This window comes from Hermetia illucens, chromosome 5 (genome assembly GCF_905115235.1).
Source record: "Hermetia illucens chromosome 5, iHerIll2.2.curated.20191125, whole genome shotgun sequence".
Lineage (NCBI taxonomy): Eukaryota > Metazoa > Arthropoda > Insecta > Diptera > Stratiomyidae > Hermetia > Hermetia illucens.
The window spans coordinates 77,902,409-77,927,222 of NC_051853.1; the positions used below are offsets into that span (position 1 = coordinate 77,902,409).

General features: G+C 42.2%; 1 protein-coding gene across 5 annotated transcripts in view; it reads right to left on the bottom strand.

The window, feature by feature from the left end:
• LOC119657361 (otoferlin-like) overlaps positions 1-24,814 on the bottom strand; it is a 375,508-nt gene that overhangs the window by 93,857 nt on the left and 256,837 nt on the right. For all 5 annotated transcript variants that reach the window (XM_038064236.1, XM_038064235.1, XM_038064234.1 and 2 more), the window contains 2 exons: positions 14,993-15,188; positions 419-489 (listed from right to left, as the gene is read on the bottom strand). In XM_038064236.1, the coding sequence (XP_037920164.1) occupies positions 419-489; positions 14,993-15,188 (267 nt within the window). The remainder of the gene's footprint in view (positions 1-418; positions 490-14,992; positions 15,189-24,814) is intronic.

A 24,814-nucleotide genomic window follows, 5' to 3' on the forward strand; every position in this document is an offset into this window, starting at 1 on the left:
GGCACCTTCCACAAACTATCCCTTTTGCATGTATGGTGACCCCCCTTAAATTCGATGTAGAACAATGTAACCCACTGTATGTGTGTGAATTCATGGTAACTACGTTCCCACAAAATTTAGTGTCAATCGGTATAAATGTTTCCGAGGAAAATGTGTGTGACAGACAGACAGACATATAGACCGATTTGAAAAAAGTTTTCTTTTAAACAAAACCCTTAAAAACGATATTAGTACACTATGCACATAGGAAGTGTCAATTGTGTAGAGGGTCGTCAAGACTATTCACTTATGTAACTATTAGTACGAAAACGTTTAATCATTCCGTTATACTTGAACCAAGGATATCTAAGTATATCGTTCTGAACTTTCATATTGGTATGTAATGCACACTAGTATGTATGTATGTACTGACACTTACCTCGATAGGTCTGTTTGCACACAAATCTACTAAACGGTCTTCCACGCGAATGTTGCCTTCGGCTATAAGTCCTGAAATTAAGAAAATTATATCAAATTAGAGGCAGCATTAAAAGGGTTGTATTTCAAAAAACAATTCGAACGCCGAGGAATTCGCAATCAAATTACACAAGGGTCGGATTTATTCAACATATCGCAATGAAGTTTTACTTCAACAGAGCTTCTCGTACATAATTGATGAAATTAAAGTTTGTTTTATCGAATAAATGACTGAATTTAATCGAGAAGAGAGCATAACAAGTCGGGAGATCGGAAGCTGGTCGTTTCAGGTATGAAAGGTTTTGTATATTTCTTTTATAAACAGATTTGAGTGTGCATTTGTCCCATTAGTATGTGGCACGTAATGTATACATATAATATATTAGGTGAGAATATCCACTTTCAAGTGATATTAACATTCAAAGTCTTGAATTTGCAAAGAAGCGACAGCTTTGATCTATTATAACTTTGTTAGTAATAGTGCGGTTTTCACCAAATTTCGTGGAATCATACTGTATGCTGTAGCCTACATTACTGCGTGATTTTGGGAGGAACTAAAGGGGGGTTTTCCTGCCAATTACTAAAAATTATAGTAATGTATTATTATAAACTTAATTTGAAGGGATATCGGGATGGAGGGTATTTTGGGGCCTATGAACCATATAATGGCAGCCTCCTGATTTTTCCGTTAAGTAGTTTCTGAGAATGGGTTCGTTAAAGAAATTATCACTTTCAACCGCCCGTACTCCCCATCTTTCCAAGAAATGTTAAAACTAAGACCAACTTCGAAAAGTACTAATCAAAACTTTCAATTTGATACTCCACATGACTATATTTGATGAAGAAAAAAATTACACCCCCCTTTTGCATGTATGGGAATCCCTTCCCCCCTTAAATTCGATGAAAAAGGATGTAATTCACTATATGCGAGAGCGTTCACAGTTCCCACCTTTCTACGAAATTTGGTGTCAATCGCTTCCGAAAAAAATGCGTGTGACGGACAGACAGGCAGTAAACCGATTTTAATAAGGTTTCGTGTTTACTGGCTGTAGGATTCACATGGCTGGTTGTAGGATTCACATGGCTGGTTGTAGGATTCACATATGGGAAGGAAAATATAGGAAGGGCAAGGCAGAATAACTAAACCGGCACAGATATTTCTTTGAGGTTCTCGAACAATTGTTTATTTAACGTTTGCAACTTGGACCTAGCTAGAGCCACACAATTGCAGAGGGAACGCTTAAGAGTTTCTCCCTCCTTTCCCCAATTTCGGTGATACGAATTGCAGAGTATGCTCAATTTGGCGGTATATTTCCCTATTGGCCAGTGCCTAATGCGAACCGCCCTAATCGTGTGTGGATCGCGTCTAGCATGCGTCTCAAGTGATCGGGTCAGATGGTTTTATTGGCTTCCGTCAGCCTACACATTTCCCCTTATGATTCTATGATTAGGACCCGAATGGGGTCCCTGAACTTTCTCAACAGCAGGGAGGATGCCGTCATTGAATACAAAGGATTAATGGTGTCATGGCAGTCAGGCAGAATGATTGTGTTATGCTTGAGGCTCGGATCATGCTTCAGCCGTTGGCAGGCCTCTAATATTTTCAGTACCTCCGCTTGAAATACACTGCCGAATTATGAAAGGCCGCACAACTCGGTTATACTTCGCGGATCCGAGAATACGCTCGCAATGACTTTGCAGGTCATCTATGATCCATCGCCGAAGAATACAGTGCCATGACCTCGCAACACAGTAGCCCACAATAAAATTCTTCTTGAAGTATGGCTTGGGATTGCTTAGAGTTTCCGAGGTACTTCGTGTTATTATGGCGGTGAAACTTTCCTATTTAACAACCGTACTCACGGAGTCTGACAGCAATGTACGATACATCGTATTTAATACGAAGGTGTAGGAGTACATTAAAGGCGTTCTCTTGTTGTAGGCGTAGAAGGCTATACAGGCCTTCGTGACCCTCAGTTATAATGATTCGTTCATAATTTACCTTAGCATAGTATCCAAGTAACCGCGGAAGTCTGCATTTTGCTGCGCAATCGTGCGTCCTCCATAATTTCACTCATCATTAAGGGAAACATCTAGTTAGATGATGATATTAGTGATATCACCAAATCGTCCGCCTTCACCGCGCTCTTGTCCATCTTGTCCATCCGTGGAATTTCATTATCATTATCAAACAGAGCACCGGAGAATCCAAATTCAGATTGGATTATCCTGGTTCTTACCATGGATACTATTCACCGCGCAAGAACTCCTCCAATCCTGAAAATAGGGTTAACTCCTTTTTCATAGCTTCGGTTTTAACCTTGTTTCGCGCGATATTCTGGAAAGTAGCTAAGAGCCTTTACCTTTGAGGTAAGCGTGCGTCAGTCTGTATACATATATATAGTTAAAAAGAAGCCCACGTACCCTCCCTCGCCAAACCGGTCCGAGGGGCCACCACCTAAGGATGGGCTGAGTGCAACAATTAAAAACCCGCGTCCCAGCGACGATGCGCAAAGTGTGTGCGACCATGCGAAAATGCATTGATGCATTCTTGATTGTCGCAAACACTTTAAGCAGGCAAGCGGCGGTTCCTATGTGTAGAGACATATGGATCTTAAAGGGAAGACAGTACAGATCAAGATTAAAGCCTACTAGGCCAGACTGTTACCGAGCAGGTTGCCAGGACGACCGCTTTTTGCATCTCCATGTATAGTCCAGCCCATAGATCAAGGGGTAGATTTTGCGGGACTAATCCCTTCGCTAAAATTACGGGGTCCTACTTTGATCTTTTGTAGTCTTCAAGTCTGCGTTATATCGTCCGTCAAGGGGCCGTAGTTCCAGACTTTTTCTGGCTGTTTGTCAACAGTTTTCCAGTCCAACGGTACGGCTAAATCGATTATGAAGCACGCTCGTTTTTTCTTGAGAAGAAGAACTAGATCGTGTCTATTGTGATTAAAATGGTGGTTGGTCCCAATAGTGCGATCCCACAGTAGTTTGGCCCCATCATTTGCCAAGATTCTCTGTGGAGTATAGTTATATCATAATAAGAATGGTAGGTTTCCACTAAGTGATACATCAACACAAGATTTTGATGGAGAATCTGACAGAAGTTATGGCGACTAGTGTAGTCGGTACTATTCGACATCCTGCACGCAAATATTATGTGCTAGATAGTCTCATCTTCACAGTTGAATAACCTACAATTGAAGTTGGTAATTGAGGATTCGTGAAGCTCCTCGGACCGTGTATAATTTTTTATTGCGACTGAAGCATCCTGAATCGAAGTGAGGAATGCTGCGGTCTCATAGAATAATACAAGGTTAATCGACCATTTGTTGGAGGCTTCGATGTCCATTCCTGGCAATAATAAATTCTTTTTCTTAATTTGACCTTCGTGCCCCATCCCGATCTTCTGTTGGACTGAAGTAACATTCGACATGGAATCAAATTCTTTGCTTTTCAAGTGCAAAGGAGACACTTAATTATTTGCTATGATGGTAACCTACTATAATCGGCTAGAAAATTATTTCTCATACAAAAACTCACGAAGAAATTGCGTATTGGATTATTGTTTTTGATGACGTGAGATGGTGATGCTCAATGTTTCAACAGCTCTATTGTGCATTTTGTTGTTTGCAAGAACTACCGTTACCTGTCTATTGACAAATTCTAAATCGGTATTACTCCATTGTATCACCCTAAATGGCGAAGGTATTGGTTGCCGTGATTTTATTTTTCCCGAACAGCTCAGTTTTCAGGACAGGATCCAGCCGTTCATGCTCAGGAGAAGAGAAGTTCCCGCAAAGAATTGCACTAAAAACTTTGTAAGAAGACGAGTAATTGGTCGACATTTTGAAGGGCAAGAGGCGCCCAGTTTCTTGGGAATGAGCTCTATCTTCTTTGCAACGAGAAGGCCCGGAACCTAAGGGGCAACAAGCCTTCACCTTCCAGCATTCCTCAGCATCCCCTCGACAATGTTGTTTGGATAGAGATCGCCTGTATTTAAATAGAGTTGCTGACGAATCTCACCCCACCTTCCACAAGAAAGCAAAGTGTAATGGGCGTCGTCCACAACTCCATTGCAGAACACACAATCCGGAGATCGTGCCTTTCCAATCTTGTGCAAGTAAGACTCAAAACCTCCATGCTCACTTAAGAACTGCGTAAGGAAATAGTAAGTCTCACCATACTTCCGATGCAGCCACGGACTCCGCGCTCTCCGAGTCGATCTGATCATCCCGTACGGGGTGCGTAGGGAATAATGCCCGTACAATGCGACTCATCTACTCGGCCTTAAATTAACCGGGCTTCCGCAGACCCCCGATTTTTCGGGTTACCAGTTCGTAACTGAGTCCCCACGGGTCCACCTCGTCACCAGGTCAACCAGATCCTGCCAGCAACGAGCTTTGCTCCTGTTTATTGCTTTGCAAAGTCTCCTTTTGGCTGATTTGTACTCTGTTATTATAGTACATGCCTCATCCCAGTCCCTTAGACGTTTTGTTAAGTGGCGGACCTTGTGACACTTCTTCCGGAGCTCTGCAATTTCCACTGTCCCCCAATAAATAGAAGGTTTGCCACGTCTCGATACCTTCATGCTCATGGAAGTTCTGCAGGCCGTCGTTATCAGGTTCATGACTGAATTTACGACTGAATTTACACCTGTTCCAAGAGTTTTGACAAACCGCCGGTGTTCACTTTCGCAAAGTTTCATGTACAGAAAGAACGCCGGGTTGGCGCACACGAAGAGTTTGTGTCCACCACTACGAAGGCAATCTATTAATGGTCGCTTGCCGAGAAGTTTTCCAAAACTCGCCGCCTGTCCACCAGCGACACCAGTGACTCTGACGCGAAGATTAAGACAAAGTCGTCCCCCCGGGGTAAGAGCACTAACGATGTGCCGTCCAGGACCCATATGGTTGCTATACCTGATATGCCAGGGTGCCATGAAACTAGGTCTTTGTTTCGGTTCTGCTCACTGATGAGTAGCAAATCAGCTTCGGTCTCCGCAGCGAACTGCGGTAGCAACTCGTGAGCGGTTGCACTCCGGCGTATATTGGTTTGTAGGACGCGAATCATGTTTTCCGCGTCCTAGTTCTTTCTAGTTCTGCTCTGGAGACTGGACACCACCTCGAGCCCACAGTTTTCGTAACGTTCTCATAAGACGCACCACGGCCCTCGCATATTGCCCTTGAGCCAGGTCCCCGACAGGTTGCAGATGGGTGCCCATAATCCAAACATCTGTAACATTTGGTTGGGACGCCCCGGATTCGTATCTTAGACACTACCCAACCAATTCCGATTTTCCCGCTTTTTAGAAGCTTCCTGGCGTATTGCTCGGCAATTTCCACCACAGCGAGTTTTTGGCCTCGGGAGAGGTGAGACCAATCCGGACATTGGTTACCTCCGGACATTCGCGTTTGATGGCCTCTTCTACCTCGTCTTTTTCTGTGAGGCAGTCAAGGTCTCGATTTCCAGAGAACAGGTGGGTTCCAGGCTGGAAACCAAATCTTTCTCTCCCAGAAGCCCCTTGACCTCTTCACAGAATGTAATTTTATTTGTTGTCCTCCTTGTTCAGCTAGGAGTCCATCACCCTTCGTTTTACGAATGGAAAGCACCTCTGCTCCTCAATCTTCGGGTTTGATCTTGTAACGGATTTCATTAAGGACTTCCGCAAAAGTCTTGCCCTCCGTCGGCTTAATAAGCAGAGCTGGCAATCTAGTCCTCCTTCGTCTCTCCGCGTTTTCCTTTGGTGTTCCGCCCTTCGTGCCCGCCTTAGTTTTAAGCACAGATTTTTCTGATGCACGCTTTTTCGATCGTTACATCGACTTTCTGACGCTTTCAAGGTCATAACAAAATTAAGTAATGCATCTCGGGTGCTTATTTTACCTCATGGGAAAGCCAAAGGTCTGCGTTTGATTAAATAAGGTGCAATGCGTGATCAAAAACTCATTAGTGTACGAGAAATGGGTTGAGTCGCTCTCACCTTTAATAATTTGAGTGCCATGGAGTCGCATACGTAGAAAATGTCCCGAGTGACTCCGTACGTATTTTCAATTTAAGCCACTGCCGGAAGTGAAATCTCTATTAACACAAAGCTCAAATCACATCCCCAATCGGATCTATTTGAAATCCTCTCTTCTATTATTCAACGTGTGTTCCGCTTTCACCCCCAGACCATTACTAAAATAAAGACACAAAACCCCATCGAAAGCACGACCAATTTTCCCAAAAAGTCTCTGCTAAATCGCAAATGACTTTCATCTTTGCTTTTCATGGACTTGTGGTTACCGAGCAGCATCACGAACTTTATACCAGAATTCATTCCATCGAGGTCCGATACGCCACAGATGCTGAGGAGCTGCACCGAATACCAAATTTACGTTGCACCTGGGGCTCAGAGTGTGGGCTGGGAGAATACACACAAACAGATGCCGGTAGTGACCCACTGACCCGGATCCTGCGACATACAAATTTAAATTAGTGTTACGTGCTGCATTACTCGCACTCCAGCCAAGGAGTGCGATTCTGTGGGAGTACGCAGTCCTTGATGCATGTTTTAGAAGGCTGCATGCACTTCGGTCAGGAGTTTTCATTGAGGTAATAATATTTGCAGCAAGGTCGTATTGAGTGTTGCACAAGTGTGGATGCGAGTGGTTCACATAGGAAACCAGCAAATTTCTGTAATAATTCCGCTTCAAAGTCATGTGCTTCTAGACAAGGTTGCTTAGTATACTGGAGCTGGCAGGTAAAAATGAAACTGACTTCTCCTTCTCGTAAACCCAACCCGGGGATGCAGCAATAAATTCTGTTTGTTGTTCTGGGAGATTCGACTTTAATAAAGGCAAAATGTTGATTAGATTTTTTAATATGATGAGTTTCTTCGTAGCATAGCAAAGAACAAAATAAAGTTGGACATAAAATGTTGTTTTTTATATAGCTCTGAACCCTACGTAAAACTAGGATTCTTATGTAGGAAAAGACTAGCTTACAAAATGTTAACTATTATTGGGGTATGAAAGGACTAAGTTTGGAAATATTCGAAGAGGTAATAAAATGTTATACTTTTTATACAAAGTAAATTGGAGTAGATAAAGTTGTTTTTGGTCTTTCTGCAAAATAAAATAAAAGATTCGTTGAATTTCCTGAGGCGAAATTTTCGCGTTTTCCTTTTATCCGAATATGAATGTATGGGATCTATTGCTACGGTCCTCAATAGAACCTACAAGAACTCTCTCATGATATCGTTCAGGTTATTAGCAGAATAATACGTCAGCTGTGGGATGCCGGACATCCTTCCCGGTGTTATCACATTGCTATGCAACTGAGAATTGAACCGTGAAATAGATTGAACAATCTATGAAGGACATGCAATTGGAACGTGAATTATTTTTCCCCCTAGAAATGTGAATAACTTGGTACATGTGGCCGACCACACTTTATAAAAATAGAATGTGATTCTATGCATATTTGAAGATGGGAGAGTGAGTTATCAGCTCAACCTAAAGAAAGTACCGTAGCACAGCGTAATACCTTAACTTTTCAATGGGTAGATTGTATGTGATCGAGTAGCTATTAACGGTTCGCAATGTTAACTTTGTTCAGTTCAAATCGACTCCGGTTTTAAGTAGAGGTTTGAGAAATTGTTTATTACAAAAATGACCGTTCCAAGGAGCCTAATTAGCGGTGGTGAGCTGCTTTGAAAGCCATAAACTCCTAAGACCGTGTCTGCTGTGGGAAGGACAAGCGGAGTAGAATCTGGCCGCTCAGATCTACCTGTAGCATTCACTAACGATAGCAGCTTCCCGACTTGAGATCCCCAAAGAGTTGTTTATTTGCTGTCGGCAGTCTGGTTCTAGCTGGCCAGTCGAGAAGGAAGTGTCAGAGGGTTCTTCCCCCTTCTCCGCATCTTCGACAATCGAATTATAGAGCACCATTAAAATAGCGGTACGACCCCTTATAGACCAGTGTCTCGTCAAACCATAGTAATAGCGGAGGTATTAAACCTTCGTCGTCTAGACGGCTATTAAGTATTGCGAGTTGATTTCACTGTTCATAGTCGCTTGCGGGGCGAATACTACGCTTACCAAAGGACTGTACATAAAGAGACGAGCCCGCTTGGCTACTCCATTGGCATGCCCATTCTTCGCGCGTCGGTTAGACTATTCAACGTATTTTTGCCTTGTCTCACCATCTTAGTGCTCACTGCTGCCTTAATGGTTTGCTTGGCTGTCGATCAGATTGACCATATTACGCTTGGGGCTCGGATCGTGCTCTTGCCACCAATAGGGCCTCTCCTATTTTCAGTCCCTCCGATTGAAATGCATTGGGGTATATTGGAACACCGCATGACTGGGCTACATTTTGCGTATCCGAGAATACACCATATCTGATTTCAGAGAATATCAGCTCTGCCTTGGGTGGAAATTTCATAGCAAAATTCCTCTTGAAGCTCAGTTTACATATGGCATGGTTTGTTGAGGATGCTTTGATTAAATTTATGCGGAGACCGCATCTTGTAACCCTTCCATAATTTCACTCACAACGAAAGAAAACATCCCTGACATTAATATCACCAAGCCGTCGGCATGCGCACCCTCACCCCACTTCTGTCCAGTACAAAAGAATTTAAGCGATCACTATCAACCAGAACACCGGGGAGATGACGCCACCCTGGAGCGTTCCTGTACTCACAGCTAGGGCCACGTTACCACCTTGCAGATCAAATTGAATTATTCTGGTTCTTAGCTTGGATACTATCCTTTGCGTAAGACACCCGAAGATCTAGAGCCTCGCGGAATGGTTTTGTGCACTGAATGCTCCAACTATATTTAGTAGGGTGGTTAAGCTATGTTGCCTGTAAAGTAACGACCGTTCAACTATACTAATTAACCTGTGTATTTTTGTTTATGGTAGGCTTGCTTAAATTTGGAGGAAACGGTCTCTCCACAATTGTGATTAATTACATCGGGAAGACGCACTCTGAGTTATTCAATATAAAAAAGGTGAAGTTAGCTCGCGGACTCATGGCGCGTATGCGCTCCAATAAGTCTCGCGGAGCTACGATACAGCCCATTCTAGGTTTTACCAGAAGATTACCTGCCTACCTACCTGTTTAGTGACCAGATTCTCACCGAGCCTCGCAGAAGGGTTGACCAATGAGAATTCTCCTGGCAAGATCATTTCCTGGTAGTCCTAATTGCTCACTTATGTCTCGTCAGACAGTATTTATGGTATTTGAACATCACTCGGCACAGTTTCCTGAGATTAGATATACCTTGTTTATGCCCTTGCGGCAATAAGACGATACAGGCAATTTTAATTGCCTTCCCAAAGTCCGCGACATTTGGCTCTGGGCTTGAGAGCACCGCAGAGGTTGGAAAGGTCTTTTCAGATTCAGATAGAAAAGTAGTCCACGTAAGATGGTCGATCTTCATCTCCTTTAACAGTTCATTATTGGCTTCGACAGGGTCGAAATCATCGTTCAATTTCGCAGAGGGAAAAACTTTGTCCTTTGCTTTCATACTTCGAACCGTACTGTGTAGTCTGCCTTTTTTAATGCTTCCGAGAGGTCTTCGTTTTTTTTGGAGTACGATAGGCTAGCTGTTCGCCAGAGGTTCCTCTTCCTTATTGACCATCCAGTCGTCCATATCTATCCTCGGGCTTTGGCGCAGAGATAGGATGGGCTTGTTCTAACTAGGTGAGACAATTTTGAACTTCACGATCTCCCAAGCGTCACTGATTTTAGCGACGTGCGAATTGAGAAACTCATTGGAGAATCGAGCCTGATATGTTATTATGTATCAAAGCCGTGGATACATCTGCTCTATTTCCCCTTGCAGGCTGGGAGTTGCTCGCTGATCACACAGACTAGCCTTAACGCTGGTTCATATCTCCGCCGCCAGTTTGTCCCTATCCCAATATTCATCCGACAACTGTAAGTGATTCCTGGTCACATCGCTGAAAGGTTTCGCAACGAATGTTCTGTAGGCTAGCTGTCACTGCTTCATTGTAGTTATCGGCAATACCGCTGCCACCCTCTGGCGAAAGATTATAGAAATTCAGTGGACATAGTAATTTGGAATCCCAAGTGTTGAAATAAAGTTAAATGAGCGGCTAAGTGCACATATTTTTTTTTTGTTAAGAGCCCTAGTCTTCGAGGAGTATATAAGGATGGGCAAGATCATTACCTTGTACAATAAGAATTTTGACCCCGTGGCGAAACTTTTCGAAAACAACGGTTTTTGTAAACTAAAATAAGTTCTGTTGGCTGCCAACAATTGTGCGCGAATTTCGTAGTTGTAGCTGTTATCGGTTATGATTTTCGGCCCTAGATAGGAGAAATTATCAACGTTGTCGATGAAGCTCCACTCGCCATTGCTGCTCTAAATCCTCGCGCTTGATTCACTCATGCCAGCCACCAAAACAGTTTTCAGGCTTGCGTCCTCCACTTCTACGAGCGAAGTGCTGGATTACATAAAAAGCAAGGTCGGTATGGTGAAAGCATTGTCTGGTGTCAAACGGACAAAAGACAGCAACCACGATCGACTGATAACTTCTTTTAAAGTCACTTATTCGCACGAATGTGACACAATCCTTCTTTATGGCCTGAATGTATGTTTATTAAGCGGTACAGGCGTAGTAACCCGTGAGTAAATTTCAGGGCACCGCGCCTGCCTCCCCGTTCTGTGTTCATTGTACGTCTGTTTTATCAGAATGTAAAGGATTTATGCACCAAGCTGGAGGCGCTGGCTCTGCATTTGTATTTGTGAATCCTGGCTTGATAATAATATACTGAAATCTGAGCTCCCCGCAGAATATTTCATTTTCCGCTGCGACAGGGACCGCGCTGCGTTGTGCAAGTCCTCTAGTGGTGGAGCGCTAATAGCAATTAAAGATCATCTCCGCGTCGAATTCGCCTTTTTCTCTCTGGTTCTCATATGATTGTGAAGTCCCACGTGCCTCCCCGCCCAACTCCGACCTGTTGGTTATATCTTGTATCTATGTTCCCTATGTTAGCCCTTCCGACTTTTACGAAGAATTGTTTGACAGACGGAACTCCTTACTGTCAAATTTCCTCCTCACGCTTTCTTCCTCTGGGGAGATTTCAACCTCCCCATGCTCAAGTGGCCTAGTCGCATTAGCCTTTCTATTGCTTCCAACAGCCTGTTACGTCCCTTATTCTCTTACTTGTCTTCGTTCCTACCCAACTTGGTTCACCACGGAGATCCTTAATAAGATTTGACTGAAACGTGCTCTGAGGAAGAACTTAAGGACTTCAAAGAACGACGCCGACCTTAGCCAATTCAAGGCCATTCCCTCCACTGCAAAGTCGATGATTAAAATGGCGCATAAGATATAATTGTTAAGCGTCGAGGCCGTCTTTGCCCGCGGTTACTCAAAACCGTTTTGATCCCACACTTGCTGTTCCCGTAACCCCACCCAATCTTTCCCTTCTTTCATCAACTTTGCTAATTCCCTGCCAACTCCTCACAACAATCCTGCGAACTCCTTTATTCTTACTTCTCTTCCGTGTTTACTCTCTCAACCAGTGCGCTCTCTACGTCACTTCTTGGTCCTTAGTTGAGTTCCTTATTGATAATCTTCACACGAATGACGGACCTGGTCCCGATGGGCTTCCTAACCTCTTTCTGCTTAATTGTAAACAACACATTTCCCTCCCTATGTGTATTATCTTCAACAAAAGTTTAGAAGAATGCTACTTTTCTTATCTTTGCAAAGAGGCCCTTATCTTCCCTATCATCAAGAGTGGTGATCCTTTTACTACCTGTGAACTACCGCCCCATCGCTCTTCTTTCGTCTTGCCCCAAAATCCCCGAGAGATACGTCTACGACTGGTTGACCGCGCATATCGGTCATCTCATTGTGAACGGCTAAGATAAACGTCGATGGAAAATGACCCAAACACTGCCTGATGTAATCTGGACGAAGTCGATAACTGAAGAACGTTACGGGGTCAAAGTCTAGAAATTCGACTCATTTGACCAATTTTTAATGGAAAAAATATATAGTTCCCACAATTTTCTCTACCCTCCCCATTTTTTCATCCCATCCAATCAGGTCCAGAGGCCCATCATATTCTGGTAGTAAAAAGATAATAGTATTAAGTGCGTCGATTGTTCCGGAAATTGTCAGAGTGAGTCATTATCATTATCACCAACGGCGCCAACTGGTTTTGCGCCGGCGTACACCAATTCGATATCTTTGAAGGCTGTCTGGCGTCCTGACCTACGCCATCGCTCCATCTCAGGCAGAGTCTGCCTCGTCTTTTTTTTTTACCATAGATATTGGCCTTATAGACTTTCCGGGCTGGATCGTCCTCGTCCATACGGATTAAGTGACCCGCCCACCGCAACCTGTTGAGCCGGATTTTATCCACAACCAGACGATCGTGGTACCGGTCATGGATTTCATGGTTATGTAGGCTATGGAATCGTCCATCCTCATGTTGGGGGCCAAAAACTCTTCGGAGGATTTTTCTCTTGAACGCGGCCAATATTTTGCAGTTTTTTTTGTTAAGAACCCAAGTTTCCGAGGAATACATAACGGCTGGCAAGATCATTGCCTTGTACAGTAAGAGCTTTGACCCTATGGTGAGACGTTTCGAGCGGGACAGCTTTTGTAAACTGAAATAGGCTCTATTTGCAGTCAACAACCGTGCGCGGATTTCATCGTCATAGCTGGTATCGGTTGTGATTTTCGGCTCTAGATAGGAGAAATTTTCAATGGTTTCAAAGTTGTATTCTTCTATTTTTATTCTTTCCGTTTGACCAGTGCGATTTGATGTTGTTGGTTGATTGGTTTTTCGTGCTCACGTTGCCACCATATAGTGCGTCTTGCCTTCATTAATATGTAGCCCAAGATCTCGCGCCGCCTGCTTGATCTGGATGAATGTAGCTTTATGGGGGTTATACTTTCCATAATGTCAACGTCGTCAACATAGGCCAGTAGTCGAATAGACTTGAAGAGGATCATGCAACTCATATCACTTTTACCTGGGCCAGGTTAAAGAGGACGCATGATAGGACATCCCCTTGTCTTAGACCATTATAGATGCTGAATGGTCTCGAGAGTGATCCTGCTGCTTTTATCTGGCCTCGCACATTGGTCAGGGTCAGCCTAGTTAGCCTTGTGAATTTCGTTGGGATACCGAATTCATAAGTCCTTTTGACTTTTTTTACGGCTGGAGCCAGGTATGCTTGTGACCATATCCATGATAACGTTCTTCAGGCGATTGTGATGATCTTGTTTTCATGTTTCATCTCCAGAACATCTGTTGACTGCCGTTATTGCGGCATCCATTTCGCCCTTATATGTGTTACGGAGGGCTGTGGTGTGAATGGCTTCAGTATCCACACTCACCTGTTTGTCAGAGGGGATTGTAGGTGGTATCGTAATTCGAGCTCGGAGCATTATTCCAACGAGATGGTGGTCCGAGTCTATATTGACCCCCCTATATGTTCTGACATTCATCAAGGTTGAGAGGTGGCGGCGTTCAATCAGCACATGGTCAATTTGGCTGAAAGTGGTTCGCCTGGAGAGGCCCGCGTATATTTTAGGACCGCTTTTCGAGCAACCCAGGTACTTCCAACAACCATTTCGTGCGATACTGCTCACTTGGTGAGTCGGACGCTGTTATTTCTTGATGAAGACGGTCAGAAGGAGATATTATTGAATCCCTCCATGTTATATGGGTGTAGGTCAGGACGCCAGAGAGCTTTTAGGGATATCGAATTGGTGGACCTCGGCGCAAAACCGGGATGTCTGGAGAACATTGGCAGGCACCACTTTTCGATGCCGTAGAAAGGTCAACAACGTCCACATAGGTGGATTCGTCCATAGTTAATTCTACCCGAAAAGCTCGTTCCCTCAACAACACGGAAATCCATTATTGATAGGACGCCTGTTAACGGAACAGAAGCTATATCATTGATAACCGTTGTCCAATTCGATATTATGCTTTTTCGCAAAAGCCTAGGAAATAGCAAGGTTCTGGTCAAACGGTTCACCAATTTTATGCAAACCTTGTTCTATTGCGCTTGATAAGATTGATTGATTGATTGATAAGATAATTGATGCATAACTGGTGCATAGATTTATTGAAGCCAGAAGGAAACGGTAGGGGAAAGGTTTCCACTTCTAGGAAGTTTTTGTTTGATAACATATATTTTCTGGTGGCTTACGTCTTTGAGTGCACATTAAGGGGAGAAGGAAATGTGCGCCAAATTGATTAAAGTAACATAATTAGTGTGATTCCTGCACTTCATCACCTATCATATGCGTTGCAGATTAATAAGTAAAATTCTGATTGCGATTTTTTCCAAAACACAATAAGCCCCTCAAAAAGAATTTTCAGTGTCGAATCTATTATATACAATGTCACCGCAATCTCATTTCAAATAGATTAAATAAGAAATGAAACTAATCCATACAGATGGAATGCTGTTCACCCAACCACATCCTGCCTAGTAACAAACTCCATTTTCTTATGAATAAATAAGTGGACGGTAGGGCTTACCTTGCATCAATATCACATACTGCCCGATACATTTACTGCTACTGCTGATGGTGCCCCTGGATCCTCCGGATCCGCCTCTAGATGTTGAAGAAGTCGCTAAGCCAGTCTTCAGGAGAATCTTTGTCGTTTGGGAACGCAACTCCACAATAACATTTTCCTCAGGTGATGCTGGTCTCGCCAAAGGCCATATAAAGGACTGAAACGTAAAAAACATTGGAATGAATTAAAGTGACTCCATTTGGTCAGAACTTTTAAAGATAATTGAGGGGATTTATGGAAAGTTGTAGAAAGGCAACCTAAATTGAGTTTCTTGGATTGTAAGTTACTTTTTAAGCTTTTTTTATCCGCTGATCGAATGGGTATGGATACAGGTGAAATCTTTTTTATTGGAAGCAAACAAGCCGACCGGGATAATACCTTTTTCTTATGAGAAAACTTTGAGGGAACAGAGCTGGGACTAAATAATCAAGTGAAGTGATGCGGCTTTAACATTTAAATGTAAAACACTCAATCAACTTTGAATAAACCCATGTGATTTTAAAAGTTGTGATTTCCAGAAAATTGTATAATGCCTTTTTTCACTGTTGTTCATTTTGGAGTTATTCATTTATTGTTTACCCCTTTGTGAATAAGCCATTCCAAGCAGCACTTTTTTCTTAGCGTTACTTTTTTCCCATTTACAATTTAAAGAAAACTGTCCTCGAGGTTCATTATTATTACACACTATACTACATACTATACATCAGTGGTACAAGCTTAAACGCTACAAATTTCCATTACTTAATATTAATTCAAACACGGAGACTGAGATCGAGAGACTACCGTTCATATTACCAGTTCTAGTTTTTCGATTATGTCTTTGTATTCCTTTTTTTGTTCTGGCAGGTCCTTGGCCAATAGCTTCAATCCACATCCTCGTTTTACTACAAATTGTTCGCCCTGTTCAATAATCGCTTCTTCCTTTTCGTCATTTCGTCGTTCTCTATTAAGCTTTCGATCATCCGCATGCTACAGAATATGAACAACCGCAATCCAGCCCATGTTAACCATCTTCAAAGATACACTAGAAGACATGTTCAGCATACTCAAGTTGACCAGGTATGGAATATAGATTATAGCTATTTTGGACAACCGTTGCGCTTCAGCTCCTCGTCCAGTCTTTTCTTCTCAGCTTCAAATCTGAGCCATTTTTCTATAAAAACCTCATCTAGATTCAGTAGCAAGGTTTTCAAATCCCCAGTTAGTGTATCAAGCCACCGTAGTTTCAGCCAGCCTTTTGGAGGTTTACCACTGAATTCGATGCTTAGACCAGTCGTGGCAACTGAATTCTCGGTAGCTTGAATTATGTGACTATACCATCGAAAACGTCTCTCTCGCAATTTTTTCATTATCGGTTCAACCTGATATGAATCCCGGATATTCTCATTTCGGATGAAGCGTATAACGCCTCTAGTCCAACGCAACATCTTCGTGTCCATTACCGCGAGACGTCGTTCATTGTCCTTTAGGGTCGGCCAATACTCGGAACTACAGAGGGCAACAGGGCAGACGACAGTTCGCTAAATTTTAGATTTGCAACGTTCGTTAATACGTCGATCACAAAGAACACCAGTTGTACTACGCAGTTCATCATGGGGTGATAGTACTGCCCAGGGATATTCAAAGCGGTCGGTTCTAGACAGATCATTGTCACTGACGGTGAGAGTGCCTATTTCATGGGGATCGGTTGACAAAAATTCAGTTTTATTCAGTTTCAGTTTGACACCGTGTTGCATCAGGCGATCATTCTATTTTTGGACAAGTTACTTGAAATCACTTTTGCTATCAGATGACTTATGATACATAATCTGCATAAAGTAGTGTATAGGGCGCTGGACGCTGGATGTCCTATGTGATACTGTCCAGAACAAGAACAAGGAAATGTGATGAGAGGGCGCATATTTGATGAACACCGATAAAAACACGACACGGTTTTGATACACCCACGACACTTCGAATGTTACTTTTCGGATCATGATATAGCAGTTGAACTTAGCGCATGGGTTTTTCTAGCATCAGGTTTTGTCGTAGAGTATACCTGATGAGTTCGTGTGGCACATGGTCAAACGCTTCCTCTAGACCTAGAAATGCAATGCAAAAAGGACTCTGCTTCTCACGGTGTTTCTCCATGAGTAACGGCGCAGCGTGTATTGCGTCAGCAGTTTCGCATTTCTTGACGAACCTGACTTGATTCACGGTTGTTTGACTCATTTCGTGAATACGGTTGTCAAGAATACATTCAAAAATCTTTCTGGTATGGGGCAGGAATGCGATGTCATCAGGTTTTTTCCCCAATTTCATCCTTTTTATTGCTGCTTCGAATTCACTTAAATTGACAAGTGGAATTGCTCCAAATGTAGACAATGTTTGCAGAAGTGGAGGATGAAGAAGTTCTTCCATTGAAATCTCGCGGCTCGTCGGTCAGTAAGCAAAGCCGTTTTTGTCATTAACCCAACGGAAGTGCTCGATAACCTGTGTGCGTTCGTGTCGGCTTTTGACAAGTCGATACAGATTTTCTCGCCATCCCGAGTATCCAGTCCTTTGAAAAGATATTTGTAATGGATTGCTTGGCTAACAGCCATCGTTTTCTTTGCTTCCCGATTGGCATTCTTGTAAATTTGTCAATCGGCGAGCGTTTTGCCATCGAGAAACTTAGAGGCTTGGAGGCGTCTCTTTTCGTGGACTTTCATTTGAATATCGCCATCCAAAAGTCAACTATAATATCGCGGTAGAACCGCTTACCTGAATCGATGACCCCGAGGGTTACATACGCCACTTTGTGGATCGTGCCTTTAATTTAGTTCCACTATTCTTCAACATTCGTAATGGTTGGTCACTGTATAAGTGAGATCATTTGTCCTTTCTGCTCATGAAGTCGCCATCATTAAAAGCACGGCGGATTTCGGCCAGTGCGTTCCTCACTGTTTTATTGGTGGCCTGATTCGAAAGATAGTAATCAACGGTCGATGTTGAAGTGCAATGGTCTCGCAGGGAACGGCTTTGCAGTGAGAATATAGTCGAATGGCGTTTTACTGTCCTCACTATAGAATGCGGGAAGATAGGACAATCAAGTAGAAAGTTATAAATGTCCACAAAATCGACTATAAGCTCGTTACACCTATTGCGAACTCCAAACCAATTTTCGCAATGGCACCTGTTGCCGTCTGCCTTTTCACACACATAACGCACAACACATAAACAATAAGGTCGCCTGCAATGAGGATAAAGTTATCAGCAAGCATGATACAGGTTTTTGAATCGAGAAGTTGCCAGAATTCATCTTTCTCGGTATTAGATCTGTGGCGGGTATGCGGTGAAGAATTGAATAGCCTGATCAGGTGATATAACCAGATATAGAGCTTCATCAGCCGGTCATTAAATCATTCGACTTCTTTAATGGCATCACAGAGACCCTCAGTCAACTTCGTATTCATATGTAAGCTACTAACAGAAAGAAATTTATACCCATTTTTACAGCATCCGGTTCTATGTCGCAGCTTTCGGTGCCGAATCATCGGGTTTCTTGTAAACCGCAGATATCATACTAATGCGCCTTTTCCCAAGGGTTCTTGCTCTTGAGAGTGTCAATATTTACCGTGCAGATACGTATTTGTTTTGTTCGGACTATTTAATCTAAGTCCTGATGCCGTTTATGCGTCAAGAATCCTTCTGCATTTCTCGATAAAACCGGGGCCCGTCTTGCCGCATCGGCTGGGGCCCTAGTCTTTCTCCGAGGCTTAGGATATCTCAACACGATCATTTTGTTTTGAACGATATTGGATGCCATTTCTTGGTCAACCTATCGCGGGACCTGTCACTAAAATATATCAGGTAGGATTTAGCATAGTAAAATAGCTGCAGCTGTACTTTAAAGCCATTTTAAGATGACTCTTTTCATAATCTTACCTATTACTTTGAATAATGCGATTTGAGGTTTGGTCTTGTGGTGGCACATTATGCATTACGCTTCAGTAACAATAAACGCGACTTGTGGTTACTAAGCTTTCCATGCTTAGTGAAGCGCACTTATCGATCTATAGGACATCTGATAGCTGCAGTTATGACGGCACCCATTTACCCTTTATAAGTACTGCAGAGGGCTTTGTTGATCGGTTCTGTGTTCAGTCTTAACTGATTGTCGGAAAGGATTGAAAATGATGTTGTTATTCGAGCCCAGAACACCATTCCAACAAAATATTGATCCGAGTCTATATTGGCCTCCCTGTATGTTGTGACTTTCATCAAGGCGGCGAAAATGGTGGTGTTCGGTCAGCATGTGGTTGAAGGTCGACCAATTCCCAACCTGGAAGACTAGTTTCCTTCTTAGTCTGAAGTTTTTTATTAAAAAAGAATTGCTACCGATCCCGACGTGGAAGTGGAAATAAGATTTGGTAATAGTTGCGGGCGTTCAGCAGGCGCTTCTCAAGTTTTATTGTCCATATATGTTTTTGCGCTGAAACCTACACTGCTCGTTGATTGATATGGTCGATATTTTTTTAGTAATAATAATCGCTGGCGCAACAATCCGTATTGGATCAAGGCCTTGACGTGTGTTAGAGTACTTCATTCAAGGAAGTAACGATACAGTACAGTACACTAAACGAGGCTATGTGGTCAGCATTACGCTCGCCCGAGATTATTACCCTGATTTGGCTCAGGTACTCACTCACAGCTGAGTCAACTGGTATCCAATCCAGTCACAATAATAAATCCCTCTGCCAACAGAGATTTGAACCGTGAACGTCTACTACGACAGCCTAGCCTTCTAACCACTTAGGCTACCCGAACACTATATTTTTCTTATAGGATGAAAAGTTGCGAATCTGCTTTACCCCCAAACTCAGATTGATTTTACTCCTTGTTTGAGGGTAATGATTATCTCAGGAGGTAGTGATCATTTCCGAAAATATCCTTCTTTTGTTTTACAACAGTAGATCTGTATCGGTTTGCTTTCCGTGAGTTGTTATATCCGCACGAAGTAACCCTTATCTATCTTATGGGGGATTTGAAAACTTCTGTCACTTTCCATTCAATAAAGCGTTGAAAAAGCATTAGATCTATAATATAATTGTTTTAATTGTTTGTTTAAGGATATTAAAAAACGCTGAAAATATGTTCAACTCCATTTCTCCAACCAAGTTTAAACAGCTTGTCCTGCCTCCCGTGCGTCTGACTTTCCCGTCTATAACAAAAAAACAAGAAAGGAGGAACTTCATTCAACGCCCTCTCACCTTAAGTTGAAGGTCCGGTCTATGTCAAGTGCATATTTGGCATCCTTATATGAGCAATAAAACGCAGGAGAAGCAGAGGGAAATGTAGAAGGTATGGTGGAAAGTTTCGGACATTCATGGAAGTTAATAGGAAAACTCTTAGGATGCGAAAAACAACACGTATTCAGGCGTTCTACGCCAAAAATGCCTTTGTCTTCAAAGGAAGTTGACAAAATGAGATGCCTTTAGGTATATGGCATAAATAAACGAAATTTATTCTTCAGAAAATCGTCACACAGAGCATAAACCGGTGAAAACGATGAAATGGGTTCTTCAAGGTTGCGTTTTGAAACTTCTTTTATGGAACTTAATGTACAGTGGAGTGTTCGCTCTTTCTATGCCCGTATCTATACTAGCAGCTCAGAATAAACGAAAAAATAAAAGTTGCCCGCAGATGCAATTTGTTGCGAAATCATGATTGAATATAGCCCACGGTGGTTTGCAGTCAGTTTCTAAAAAATATACCTATAGGGAATTTGGCAGTACACTATTATTAGTTTTATTCATACACATATCGGTATGGGGGTATTTTGAAGTCTAGTGTAGTGTAGTATAGTGGTAGGCTCGTCATTTTTTTCAGATTCTTGAGTTCGGTAGTTTCTGAGAATGGGTCCGTGAAAGAAATGATCATCAAACAGCCGTGGCACTTCACCCCTTTACGTTCATTATCAAAACTAATATCTGCTTCGGGAAGTACTAATCGAAACCTTTCATTTGATACCCCACATGATTATATGCGGTTAGAAAAATTTGACACCCTTTTTGCATGTATGGGGACCCCTCTTTAAACACGTGGAAAAATGTTACTCATTGCATGCGAAGGGATTCATAGTTCCCAATTTTCTACCAAATTTCATATCAATAGGAGTAACCATTTCTGACAGACAGCCGATTGACACACAGACGGACGGACAATAAACCAACAGTAAACCAATTTCCATAGGGTTTTGTTTTACACAAAGCCTTAAACAAACCAGCCTCCCTTCAACGAATATAAATGTTAACTACTAATTGTACTTTGGTTTTCACTGCTCCTATTCTTTGAATCGCCTAATTGATCCTCGACATTTTACGGGCTTTTCCCTTCTCTTCTTCTAACTGGGTTTGGACAAATAAAGGAACAGCGTCAGCCGTTTGAAGGGCTTTATTATGACTCTTAGCAAATAAACTTTTATGCACATGAACGGAAAGGGTGGCACTAGACGGCATGCAACGGCACCATATTTTGTTGAGTTCAGAATATTTGAACGCTTTTGTCCGAATTTCAAAAGATTATTCAGCTCGAGGGCACTTCATAACTGAAATGGCAGGCGCATGGAAAATCTTTTATTGTTGCTCTCTGGGTAGGGCAGAACTAAAAAATGTTCATGTACATCAAGAACAACAATAACTGCCTTTCATTCTAAACACATTCATTCTGGCCATTCTAGCCTCTGAAAAATGGAACCGAAATTGTCCCCTAATTATTATCAGGATTTACTTTTTCAGACCAGCCTGCCTAAGCTAAAACGCATTCCGACAAGTGGATGTACATAGTTTTGGAAAAACGTTCAATAATCCTCGTTTACGCCACTACATGCCATCCATATTTTCAAACTTTCCAAATTTTTTTATCTGTCCAGAGGAAAACATTTCAAAGTCCTTGTCAAACCTTCACAAACAAGATATGTGATTCCGCATAAATTTTCCGGGTTGTGTCCCACTTGCTACATAAAACAGGATTTTAAAGTGATGGGAGCATTTTATGATTATCTCAGGCTTAAAGGAAAAGGTCGACGACGCTTCCAACCCAACAAGTAGAATATTTTTTTATTGGTTGGAAACTGCTCGTGCGAGTGTATATGAGTACGTGGTCTACATAAGGAGATTAATGGAAGTCTGGTTGGAAGGTGGAGCAGTTCAGGCAGCCAGACTGCTTTTGATGTGTTTATATCCTCACAAAACGGGTGATTCTACGTTGAGGACTTGGCAGTGTCGTCTGCCTAGTTTTAATGTTGTAAATTGTCTGCAGAGCCATGATTATTAATGTCTGCACTTCACTTCTATAATATGTAGAGTATCACATGGTGTCCTTCTTTGGTTATCTATTTTTATTATTAATGGGGCTGTGCTGGGTTGCGGCGTCTTTACGATTCATATTGTACAAATGATGATAAGCTTGTAGTAGGAGGACAAGATATGAACAGGCACGCATTACAACACCAGGATCAAAATAAAAGGCACGGCCGTTAATATGGGAGTAGAATTTGACTCTCAATATCATCTGGCATTCATTTACAAAGATATGCTAAGAGAAGTTGATTTTTTGTCTCCTTGAGTTGTATAGATAGTAGCATTATAGTAGTACATAGTAACATCCTCTGTTGATATCAAATGACTAAAAGATTTAAAATTCTATAATGACCAATTGAAATTGCCAAGGTCAAAAGATCATCCTAAGTGTCAGAGACGACCAGACCAAGAGGGGAGAACTATTCCATATAGTGGCAGCCTCTTGATTCTTTTAAGATAATTCGGCTGGGTAGTTTCTGAGACTGGCTCGGTGAAAGATATTATCAGTTTCGGCTCCCCACACTCCCCACCAGTCTATGTAGAAACTAAAACCGGCTTCGAAAAGTACTAACCGAGTCCTTTCATTTGACACCCCACATGACTATATTTGGTGAAAAAAAATACACCCCCGAACAACACGTTTAAAAACCCTATTTTCAGTCTGAAATAATAAAAAACTTGTTGTTTCTTTTTCGTTGGTGTGGATATTTATTCTTGCAAATTCCGATATTTCGGGAACCATTTGTTCCCTTCATCAGTGCTAACAGATTACTTGAACTTGTTAGCACTGATGAAGGGAACAAGTGGTTATCTGAACTTGTTAGCACTGATGAAGGGAACAAGTGGTTCCCGAAATATCGGTTTTTGCAAGAATAAGTAAACACCAACGAAAAAAAAACAACAAGTTTTTTATTATTTCTGATAATTAATCGTTGGAAACACCACATAATTTCACTCAGACCTATTTTCAGTGTTTGTTCGAACAAAGGGTGCACTCCCGAGTCTTGGTGGAAGCGAAGCAGCCCAGCTGGAAGCACCGTCACATGAGGTTAGTGGGATTAAACTGTTCCTCGTAATTACTTCCGTTACGGTGATTTTTTCTGCAATTAATGCGCAGGTATCTAGGTTGCACTAGTTGTAGCTGTGAAAAGTAAATATGCAAGGTTGGATTATTTAGGAAAAAAGATACGATCCCGTCGAGCACGTACTTGTCGTTGGCCTGGTCGGATCCAAGAGTGGATTGTCCTGAGCACGGTGCAGCACAGCAACCGCAAACCGGCCACGGCATAACTATTTATGCTGCACACTCCTGAGTGTGGAAAAAAGTGCATTGGCATTGTTACTTTTCGCTGAATTCCGTGCCTGAAGCCCTTTCTGTTACAGAAAAAAAGTCAATATCCCCCTCGGGTTATATACTTCATGTTCATTGGAGATGATTTCTAAAACTTGGCTCCAATGTAGTTTCTGCATTAGCCGGCTTGAATATGAACGATTTTTCCTACTTTTGACTCACAGATTTATTTTCACAAAATTTTAAATTTTCCAACTACGCACGCTCTTTCACCAAAGAACACCGTTCGAGACTCGTTTTCAAATTAAAGACACCAATCCAGCTCATCAGCGGTCTCTCAATCAGTCGGTGACGGTCCCGCCAATTTCGTTCTCCGTCCATGATCTTGAACTTCAAAGTCCATCCCCTCAACCACGAACAATACCAACAATTTATCAAAAATAGGATTTAAGGGAAGGAGACCAGTGGTTAGATAGTTTAAAATTTAATTAGTTGAAATCTTTTGAAATGAAGGAAGGGATGGGAATTGTGAAATAAAGAAGGATAATTGAGAAAACTAAAGGAGAGAAAAAATGTGAGGATAAAAAAAATATTACACATTATTTAAAGCATTGTTTGGTGAGATTATTAATAATTATCGTTGGCGCAACAATCCATATTGGATCAGCGCCTGAATTGTGTTAGAGCACACCATACAATGTATGGTCGGCATTGGGCTCGCCCGAGATTATTACCTTAAATTGACTCAGGTACTCATTCCCAGCTGAGTCGACTGGTATTCAACATCCTGTTACGATAACAAATCCCTCTGCCCAGCCCTCTAACCTCTTGACCCATCCGGATGGATTGGTCAGATTGACCCCTGGAAAATGGAATACCACTCCTATCGCTAAGCCGCGGACACTACAATTCATTATGCGCAGTTATATATACCATCTGAAAATTTATAAAAATCATGAAAGTCGTCAAATTTGAATAAGATTGATTGATTTCAGAGCTGCATTCTCATGCCCTGGGAACAGGTAACTGTGAAATTCCGGTCCATAATGAGAAACATCTCAATGGTATAGTCCTTCACACCAACGGAGACTTCCGATACAGAGAAGAAAGAGACTTTTCTATAAGCAACTCAATTCAGTCCAGGAGAGACTTCCTAAAGGCGGCAACGTG